General features: G+C 42.3%; 1 protein-coding gene across 14 annotated transcripts in view; it reads left to right on the plus strand.

The window, feature by feature from the left end:
* The window catches only part of ABCC12 (ATP binding cassette subfamily C member 12), an 82704-nt gene extending 72259 nt beyond the window's left edge, over positions 1–10445 (plus strand). For 8 of the 14 annotated variants that reach the window (XM_077898528.1, XM_077898527.1, XM_077898533.1 and 5 more), the window contains 7 exons: positions 337–426; positions 4549–4738; positions 5191–5350; positions 6367–6445; positions 7476–7589; positions 9405–9569; positions 9673–10445. In XM_077898528.1, the coding sequence (XP_077754654.1) occupies positions 337–426; positions 4549–4738; positions 5191–5350; positions 6367–6445; positions 7476–7589; positions 9405–9569; positions 9673–9765 (891 nt within the window). In that variant the 3' untranslated portion in view covers positions 9766–10445. Of the gene's footprint in view, positions 1–336; positions 427–4548; positions 4739–5190; positions 5351–6366; positions 6512–7475; positions 7661–9404; positions 9586–9672 lie in introns of those variants that run through there. The other 6 variants (XR_013380324.1, XR_013380323.1, XM_077898532.1 and 3 more) reach the window with 6 other exon arrangements.
* The last annotated feature ends 274 nt before the right edge of the window (positions 10446–10719 follow it).

Below are 10719 nucleotides of genomic sequence, written 5' to 3' on the forward strand. Positions count from 1 at the left end.
AGCAAGGGGGATAACCAGCAATTGTGTGGCCATGGGAGATCCCAGCTCAACAACATCTCCCTGGCACTCAAACTAAAAGTGATCAAGTGATACTGTGGTGGGATTGTTCTTGCTATCTGGAGGGCCAGGGAAATTTTCATCGCTTTGTTTCTAAATGCAGAGGAAATGTTTAAAGGCAAAACACTCCAGGATTAGCTGGGAATGCAGGCCTACTTTTTGTGTGGCTCTGAGTGAGACTGGGGAGGGGTAATTCACAAGAGCTGCCCCTGAAAGTGGGACAGTGGAACCCAAGGGGGGAAAGGACTCTAACCTAACTTTTTGCTTCTCTACAATTAGCTAAGTGGACTGCTCCAGGTGTGTGTGCGAACAGGGACAGAGACCCAGGCCAAATTCACCTCAGTGGAGCTGCTCAGAGAGTATATTTTGGTAAGAAATTAGTGCATGACAGAGGAAGAACTAGTTAACTCTGGCAGAATTTATGTCAAAATTTGATTTTTTGACACATTTGACATTTATGTCAAAATTTGATTTTTTGACACAAGAAAGGGATATTTTTAAAAACAGAAATGAGACCCCAACCCTCTTCTTAAGACCCATACTTGCTCTAAAGTTATTAAGGTTGAGGAAGAGATACTTAAAAAATTTTTCCTCAAGGGCAGTCTCTGAACACAAAAAGAGAAATGAGTGGCTAACTTTATTTATTTTCATTTTTTTATACATTTATGTATTATTGGTGTTCAATTTGCCAACCTATAGAATAACATCCAGTGCTCATCCGATCAAGTGCTCCCCTCAGTGTCCGTCACCAAGTCCCCTCCACCCCCCGCCCACCTCCCCTTCCACCACCCATAGTTCATTTCCCAGAGTTAGGAGTCTCTCATGTTATGTCTCCCTTTCTGATATTCCCCACTCATCTTTTCTCCTTTCCCCTTTATTCCCTGTCACTATTTTTTATATTCCCCAAATGAAAGAGACCATATATTGTTGGTCCTTCTCCGATTGACTTACTTCACTCAGCATAATACCCTCCAGTTCCATACACGTCGAAGCAAATGGTGGGTATTTGTAATTTCTAATGGCTGAGGAATATTCCATTGTATACATAGACCACAGCTTCTTTATGCATTCATCTGTTGATGGACACCGAGGCTCCTTCCACAGTTTGGCTCTTGTGGACATTGCTGCTAGAAACATCAGGGTGCAGGTGTCCTGGTGTTTCATTGCATCTGTATCTTTGGGGTAAATCCCCAGCAGTGCAATTGCTGGGTCGTAGGGCAGGTCTATTTTTAACTCTTTGAGGAACCTCCACACAGTTTTCCAGAGTGGCTGCACCAGTTCACATTCCCACCAACCGTGCAGGAGGGTTCCCCTTTCTCCACATCCTCTCCAACATTTGTGGTTTCCTGCCCATTCTCACTGGTGTGAGGTGGTATCTCATTGGTTTTGATTTGTATTTCCCTGAAGGCAAGTGATGCAGAGCATTTTCTCATGTGCATGTTGGCCATGTCTATGTCTTCCTCTGTGAGATTTCTGTTCATGTTTTTTCCCCATTTCATGATTGGATTGTTTGTTTCTTTGGTGTTGAGTTTAATAAGTTCTTTATAGATCTTGGATACTAGCCCTTTATCTGATAGGTCATTTGCAAATATATTCTCCCATTCTGTAGGTTGTCTTTTAGTTTTGTTGACTGTATCTTTTGCTGTGCAAAAGCTTCTTATCTTGATGAAGTCCCAATAGTTCATTTTTGCTTTTGTTTCTCTTGCCTTCATGGATGTATCTTGCAAGAAGTTACTGTGGGCAAATTCAAAAAGGGTGTTGCCTGTATTGTCCTCTAGGATTTTGATGGAATCTTGTCTCACATTTAGATCTTTCATCCATTTTGAGTTTATCTTTGTGTATGGTGCAAGAGAGTGGTCCAGTTTCATTCTTCTGCATGTGGATGTCCAATTTTCCCAGCACCATTTATTGAAGAGACTGTCCTTCTTCCAGTGGATAGTCTTTTCTCCTTTGTTGAATATTAGTTGACCATAAAGTTCAGGGTCCACTTCTGGGTTCTCTATTCTGTTCCGTTGATCTATGTGTCTGTTTTTGTGCCAGTACCACACTGTCTTGATGATCACAGCTTTGTAGTACAACCTGAAATCCGGCATTGTGATGCCCCCAGCTATGGTTTTCTTTTTCAATATTCCCCTGGCTATTCGGGGTCTTTTCTGATTCCACACAAATCTTAAAATAATTTGTTCCAACTCTCTGAAGAAAGTCCATGGTATTTTGATAGGGATTGCATTAAACGTGTAAATTGCTCTGGGTAACATTGACATTTTCACAATGTTAATTCTTCCAATCCATGAGCATGGAATATTTTCCCATCTCTTTGTGTCTTCCTCAATTTCTTTCAGAAGTGTTCTGTAGTTTTTAGGGTATAGATCCTTTACCTCTTTGGTTAGGTTTATTACTAGCTATCTTATTATTTTGTGTGCAATTGTAAATGGGATTGACTCCTTAATTTCTCTTTCTTCAGTCTCATTGTTAGTGTATAGAAATGCCACTGACTTCTGGGCATTGATTTTGTATCCTGAGTGGCTAACTTTCGTTTCTGAAAATTAAAATTTGGGAAACCTGGGTGGCTCAGCGGTTAAGTGTCTGACTTCGGCTCAGGGCATGATCCTGGGGTCTGGGATGGAGTTCTGCATCAGGGTCCCTGTGGGGATCCTGCTTCTCCCTCTGCCTGTGTCTCTCATGAATAAATAAATATTTTTTAAATATTTAAAAAATTAATATTTGATTGGCTAAAATTGTAAATTGGAGAAAAAACAATAGTTGAACTCTTCTCTAAAATATTTTTTTTAAAGATTTATTTATTTATTTTAGAAAGAAAGAGAGCATGGGACGGGGGCAGTACAGAGAGAAGAAGAGAAAGAATCTCAAGCAGACTCCCCACTGAGCAAGAAGCCCTATGCAAGGCTCAATGATCTTACAATCCTGAGGTCATGACCCGAGCTGAAACTAAGAGTTGGACGCTCAAGAATTGGACCCTCAACCAACTCTACTAGTCAGATGCCCCAGATGCCCCTTCTTTAAAAGCTTTTATGTTCAACTTATAAATCTTGCTATTCTTTGAAAAGAAGTCTAGACAAGTTAAGCAATCACTTTTAAGGGCCTCTGAGTAGCATTTGGCCCCTTTTACAAATTTAATTAAACTCTTTAAAACATTTTAGACTGTAATTTAAAATTTAGCGCATTTCCTTGGATACTATAAGTATCTTGATTATCTGATTTAAGAAATAAACCTTCCAGAGATTATATAAATCTAATAAGTTACACTGATAAATATAGCAAGCTTTATATTTGCATGACCATCCCAATGCTGTAGATGAACAGTAAACTTTTAACTTAAAATCATGTTTAAATAAATTATTGAATTATACATTTAAATTAGAATCACAGGCCCTTATGTTACTAATATTATTATACTTAAAACACCAGATATGCAGATTCCTTAAACTGAAAATACTACTCTTACAATTTAGCTTCTCTTATATATATATGTGGGGCTTGAACTCACAGCCCTGAGATCATGACCTGAGCTGAAATCAAGAGTCAGACACTTAATAGACTGAGCCACCCAGGTGCCTCATACTTCTCTGAAATATTTTTGTTATGAATTTTTGATTTCCTGGGGGTTAAAAATATTCACTGTCTAGGAATACGATTATTTTCTCAGCTAATGTTGGTTGCTTATCACAGATTTGGGCTGGTCAGCCACCAGTTCATGCGGGCCTTCTCATCACCAACAGAGACTCATCACTTTCAGAGGAGGTGTTGGTTTTATAACACAGCCAAGTTGCTCTACTCCTTACTTAGACTTTGCATGTCTTGAATCCTTGGGAAACTAAAATGTCTTTTCCATGTAACTTTAAAGACCTCTGAACTTGACATTCTGCCTTCTTGCCCTCTTCCGACTTCTAACACCATGATGACTCCTGCAGATATTGAAATCATATCTGATCAAATTCTGCAAATCTCAAGATTTGGTCTGGATTTGTCACACAGCTTCAAGGTCACACTCCTGACATTTGCCCAGGCCCACAATTCCCAGTAGGAACTGTCCCTTATAGTTATCCATCTCTCTATTCACTAAGCTCCAGCTACATGACTTTTCTTTCTATTCCTCAAAGTGACCAAGGCCTCAGGGCCTTTGCACTAGCTGTCCACTCTTCCAATCCTTTCAGCTTCTAGGTCTCCGCTTGTATGCCATATCCTCATAGATGCCTTCTTCAACCCTTAAGTTACTTTTACTCTGCCTACCCATTTCCACCACACACATTCTATATTCTTTTACAATACTCTGTTTTATAGCCTTCATTTCTGATTTAATTTCTTGTTTATCATCTGAATTCCCCACTGGAATGTAAGTTCTTGACTGAATTTATTGGTCTAGCTCACACAATGAACACCAGTACCTAGAATTGTGGGAATGAATGAATGAATTGAATGAATGGAAAAGAGAATGGTTATTAACCTGTCATTGGTCATTCTGCTTTCCAGACCTGTGTTCCTGAATGCAGTCACCCCCTCAAAGTGGAGACTTGTCCCCACGACTGGCCCAGCTGTGGGAAGATAACATTCAAAGACTATCAGATGAGATACAGAGACAACACTCCCCTTGTCCTTGACGGGCTGAATTTAGTCATTCAAAGTGGGCAGACAGTTGGGATCGTTGGAAGAACAGGTTCTGGTGAGGACCAGCTCTGACTGTGCTTCTTTCACGTTGTTTTCTTTGCATTTCCACCGGGTGTGCTTAAGCTACACCAGAGGGCAGCGTCTGTGTGTGGTGGATTGGCTGTTTTTTTCCTCCTCAAATCTCTTTGCTGTAAATTAGGATTTCAGGTTGAATGGGTGTGTGGAGTTGGAAACAAATACACACTGGTTTTTGAATTAATTAAATGAGAATCATTCTGGTGAAACGAGGCCCAGAGAATGAGTCATGTGTTAACAGCCTCTGCAGGGATGGGCAGGTTAACTGCGTCAGGGCAGCAGATTGCCCCCACAGAGTGAGGCCTTCCTGTCTGCCCTGTCATCTGCACAGAGCCATTTCACTGCATTACAAATTCCCTTGATTAAATACTTGGATATGATAGAAGTGGAAACTGATGTTTGATTTGCTGTTCTTGCTTTTATTGTTCCCAGGAAAGTCATCATTGGGAATGGCCTTATTTCGTCTGGTGGAGCCAGCCGGCGGTACGATCTTCATTGATGATGTGGATATCTGCACTCTTGGTTTGGAAGACCTCAGAACCAAGCTGACTGTGATCCCCCAGGATCCTGTCCTGTTTGTAGGTACAGTAAGGTAGCTGTTTTTGATCGTCGTGCATTCCTATTTTTTGGATAGTAAAAATCAGATCAGCCAGGAGTTTTGTGAAATGTCCACAGTGGGAATGAGGGAAGCAGCATCCTGATGTGCTCATGAGCACTGCTAGTACCTGTTCCATGAGTGAAGCCTTGGGAGGAGCTAAAGACTAGGGCCCCAAACATTTCCTGTATCTTGGGAGCTACATCACCAATAAGTGAGATGTTTACATGTAGGGAGAACAGATATCCCAGTTGGTCCTGGAAAGCCCCAGTTTATGCCTGTGTCTCAGCATCCTATCATATTCAGCAACGGCCACTCTCAAAAGTACCCAGTTTGTAAAATAAAGTAAGTGGTTACCTGTGTATGTAGCCATCCACAGGGAAGCGCATCATTCCCACTGAGGAGTGAACAGAGGTTGTTCAAGTACAAGAGCAGTAGGGTTGCAACTTCTACAGGGCTCAAGATCTGCTGTCAAGGGACAAGGAGAAAACCAGTTTCTCATTTAATCCAGTGCAATAGCTGCTTCTCTGATGAGAGGGGTATTTCTCCCATTGAGCACCAGATCAAGTAGTGGGCTGTGTACTAGACTCATACCCTGCAAATGGGGTACCCACTCTGTACAAAGGCCTGGGAGTTGCAGCTATATCTCTTGTTTCTGAAGGCAGAGCGAATGCAGTGGCAGAGTGAGTCCCACCACCACCTCCGCCTCCACCAAGAATTTGCAGAGGGTCAAATGCTTTCTGCCACACATAGCCACTGTGAGGACCAAATGGGTCTTCCTGAGTTCCTTGCTCAGTGCTATCTCTCCCACCTTGGTGGTTTCTGCCCCATCAGAGAGCTGGGTGTTCCTGTTTCCTTGGCCTGAGGTTGGTTTTCCTGGGCTAGGCACTGCTTTTGGAGGTGCAGGGGTCATCACAAACCACCTCCTGCTCTCTTCCACATGCTACAGAAAACATGCGCCCCTCATCTGCCTTCCTCAGAAATCCAGCTCCCTGTTCTTTCCTTTATTGCAGATACAACCTGGATCCCTTTGAGAGCCACTCAGATGAGATGCTCTGGCAGGTTCTGGAGAGGACATTCATGAGAGACACAGTAGGTCTCTGGGGCTGTCCAGGATGAGTCTGTTTCTCAGCACCAGGGACCCAATACCTGGCTCAGGTTTGAATTGGACAAGCACTGGACCAGCATTTGGTCAGGCTTATTTGTTGGCATCACGTATGTCGGTAGAATGTGATCCTTATTTACTCTCTGTGGTTAAAAGCAACCACAGGTAATATGTATTAGGCCTCTGTAATGGTCCAGTCAAGAGCTCTGCGTGTGTTATCTCACTTGGTCCTGTCCTGACTGCAGCTCCCTGAGGTTGGCACTTCTGCTCCAACTTAGAGGTGCAGAAATGAAGACTCAGGGGAAAAAAAAAAAAAAAAAAAACATGCGTAGGCTAGTAAGTAGCAGAATGGAGACTTGAACTCAAGTGCATCTGACTCTAGAGCAGATGGGGCATCTTACTGCTCTGCCAATAGTCTCCTTTGCTTATGGGAACAGAGAAGCCACAGGACGGTGAGGGGGCATGACATGCTCTAGGAATGGCAAATTTCTGTGAGATGGGGTCCTGTCTTATAAGAGCTGTAGCTGGGGTCAGCAGGTGAGCACGGCCACCTCTACAACCCGAGGGGATTTTTTCCACCAAGACTTGGTATGAAGGGGAGCATGTCCCAATGCCAATATGACTGCATAAATCAGACACTGTCTTACCTTTCTCTGATGACTAGAAAACTCTCCAATCCCATGTCTATTTTGTCCATGGACGTAAGGACCCTGAAAGCCATTTACACTTCGTTTGTGTTTCTCTAGAGCCATATGTGCACCATTTGTCCTCTTTTGGCAAGGTGTCTATGAGGCTCTATGAATCATACTGTGATTTTAAATTATTAATGTCCGCCTACTCCCTGGTCTTTCCCTGGTGCCTGTTTGCGATGTTGAAATGATTGTTGTTTTGTACTTTCTTTTCCTCAGTAAAATAAAGCCAGCTGATGAATGCATGAGAAGGGGGCAATCAATATAGACGATGCAGGACAATTTTATGGATCATCAGCATAAATGTGGCATTTTCTGTGTTTTATAGATAATGAAACTCCCGGAAAAATTACAGGCAGAAGTCACAGAAAATGGAGAAAACTTCTCAGTAGGGGAACGTCAGCTGCTTTGTATGGCCCGAGCGCTTCTCCGTAATTCAAAAGTAAGGAAACAGCACGGAAAATGGATTGGTCAAATTTTGGATATTTCCCGCAGCGCCACTCAATCCAGGAGGTAGAGCCACGTGTTTGTCTTTCAGCAAAGAGAGAACAATTGAGCCATTTAAAAACCGATCACTTTCTTTTAAGACAAAGTTGTAAGGGGTAAAAATTGAAAAATAACAGCCATTTATAGCAATAGCACCTGCCTCCCCTGGGCCTCCCCCTGGGAAGCTGTGCTTAGGTATTCTCTCTGTCCGGAGTAGTTTGAGTATAAGAAATCTGCCTCTCGACTTTTTTTGCCTTGTCCCTGAACAGTTCTGAGGCCTGATAAACAGTACCCAGGATGTTAAAGAAGACCTTCAGAATGCTAAGATTTGAGAATTGTAAAATTTATTATCCTCATTTTTCTTAGGGACTTAGTCATCCTCGGTTACTGATCAAAGAAGGGATTGCTGTTACTTTAGAAATCCCATTCTTAGGATGCCTGGATGGCTCAGTGGTTGAGCATCTGACTTCAGCTCAGGGCATGATCCCGGGGTCCTGGGATCGAGTCCCGCATCAGGCTCCCCGCAGGCTTCACCTCCTGCCTGTGTCTCTGCCTCTCTCCGTGTGTTTCTCATGAATAAATAAATAAAATCTTAAAAAAAAAAAAAAAGAAATCTCATTCTCTGAGCCCTGATCAAAGTGTAACCCACCATGTGTATTGTGTAGACCTACTAATGGCATGAGAGAGAGCCAGCACCAGCATGCATTCTGTGCTGGCTGAGGCACTATACACTGCTAAGTGGTTTGTGTGCTGTCTTTGCATTTCATGGTCATAAGAAGGTATAACCCGCTTTTACAGATGAGAACATGGAATCTCGGGGAAGTTAATTTAACCAAGGTCAAGCAGAGTTAGAGCTGAGCTCAAGCCCTCTGACTTGCAAACTAGCACTGTGGTAGGTAGAATAATGCTCTCCCCTGCTGAAGATGTCCATGTCCCGATAGCCAGAACCTGTGAACACACCACCTTACCTGAGAGAAGGAGGCTTTGCGGGTGTGATTAAGTCAAGGATTTTGAGCTAGGGAGGTTTTTCTTGGTTACCTGGGTGGGCCTAGTATAATCAGGGAGGTCTGTATAAGAGGGAGGCAGGAGAGTCAGAAAGAGAAGAAGAGATGTGACCAATGGAAGTAGCATAGCACGAGCCAAGGAACACAGCCCCAAGCAGCTAGAACAGGCAAGGGAACAGCTCCCCCCTAGAATGTAGCCTTGGCAATACCCTGACTTTTGGACTCTTGCTTCCAGCACTGCAAGACACTAAATTAGCTGTTTCTAAGCCTCTAAGTTTGTGCTGTTTTGTTGTAGCAGCTATAGGAAACAAATATAAATTATTATAGTTCATGCTGACTCATGTTAGCATGGTAGATAAAGCGTCGTCCCAGCTTGTAAGATTAGAATAAACCACTTAAAAAGAGAAGTAAAAAATATATCACCTTATTCTTTTGGCCAGTCCTTCCAAAGAAAATGGAGGTGCTATGAATTGACTTTTATTTTGCTGTTATTTTTCTAACCTCTAGAGATGGACACTTAGCTCATGACTTTTCAACTCCTTCTTCTTCTTCTTCTTCTTCTTCTTCTTCTTCTTCTTCTTCTTCTTCTTCTCCTCCTCCTCCTCCTCCTCCTCCTCCTTCTTCTTCTTCTTCTTCTTCTTCTTCTTCTTCTTCTTCTTCTTCTTCTTCTTCTTCTTCTTCTTCAAGTAAGTAGAGCTAAGACTTTGAGTTTCCCTCAGGTGCAGTTTTTGCTTAGTGTGACTTTTACAATGTACCTTCCTCAACAGATCATTCTCCTTGATGAAGCCACCGCCTCCATGGACTCCAAGACCGATACCCTCATTCAGAGCACCATCAAAGATGCCTTCAAAGGCTGCACGGTATTGACTATTGCCCACCGCCTCAACACGGTTCTCAACTGCGACCTCGTCCTGGTCATGGAAAATGGGAAGGTGCTGGAAGTTGTTGGTATAACCTCCCCCAAAGGCTTCAATGCTTTGGACTAAATGAGTGGGTATTTTCTGCCAATTTAAGCTCTTTTTCTCTGACTTTCAGGTGGTCGAGTTTGATAAGCCTGAAGTCCTTGCTGAGAAGCCAGATTCTGCATTTGCAATGTTACTAGCAGCAGAAAACAAAGTCCGACTGTAAAGATCCCTGAGGGGGCCACATCCACTGATTTTAGAGGAGGAGAAGGATGCTTCAGATGAGTTGGATGAGCCTGCCAGAGAAGGGCCTACAATTGCAGGCAGCCCTTCCACCCCTGACACAGAGGTTGCTTTCCAGCCTCGCCCAACCTATGCCTCCAGACCTCACCTGGCAGGCTTGGGATTGGTTCTGGGTGGTAAATTGAGGCAGAAGAAGCTAATGAATTAAAAAACTGACCCTCACCTCCTAAAACCCTAAAGGCCCTATCAATGTGTCCCCATCAATACTACCACAGTGCCTGAGAATGGAAACATTGTAATTCTCAGTTACATCTGATCAAACATAATGTGAAAATACCCAAGTATGAAATTTATAAAAGGTTTCCTGCCTTGTTATCAGAAGGGAAAAGAGCAGAATTTCCTTCCTGTTGAGGTCCTATTCACATCTATTTTGAGTGTGTGACAAGCAGTAACTACATAGATCTGTAGCATGAAAGATTGATTACAGTGTTTGGTGAAAAAGTTTTTTTAAAAAATCATATTATATGTTCCATTTGATATATTAGAATAACAAGGACAACAAAAGGTTGGCATTTCTCTATAAATGACATTTTTACATCCTCTATTTTGGTCATTAAAATGCAGTAGGAAATTAAACTATCCTGAAATGTTGCCTTGCAATTATTTTACTGAAGCTCTTCCACTTTCTTTACTATTTCCTTTCACAGACCCTCGTTGCTTTCCACATTGACTCAGTAATAAACCCCCACAGCATCTCCCAAATAAAAGTTTTTTTTTCAAACTTAAGGTTTGCTATGTCAGAGGCAGGAAAAGTATGTTTCTAGTAGCCTAGGAATGAAAGCTGTTGATTCATGGTAATATTTGAAAGAAAAGGAAAGGAAAGGAAAAGAGAAAAGAAAAGAAAAAAAGAAAAGAAAAGAAAAGAAAAGAAAGAAAA

Source organism: Canis aureus, chromosome 5, assembly GCF_053574225.1.
Source record: "Canis aureus isolate CA01 chromosome 5, VMU_Caureus_v.1.0, whole genome shotgun sequence".
Taxonomy (NCBI): domain Eukaryota; kingdom Metazoa; phylum Chordata; class Mammalia; order Carnivora; family Canidae; genus Canis; species Canis aureus.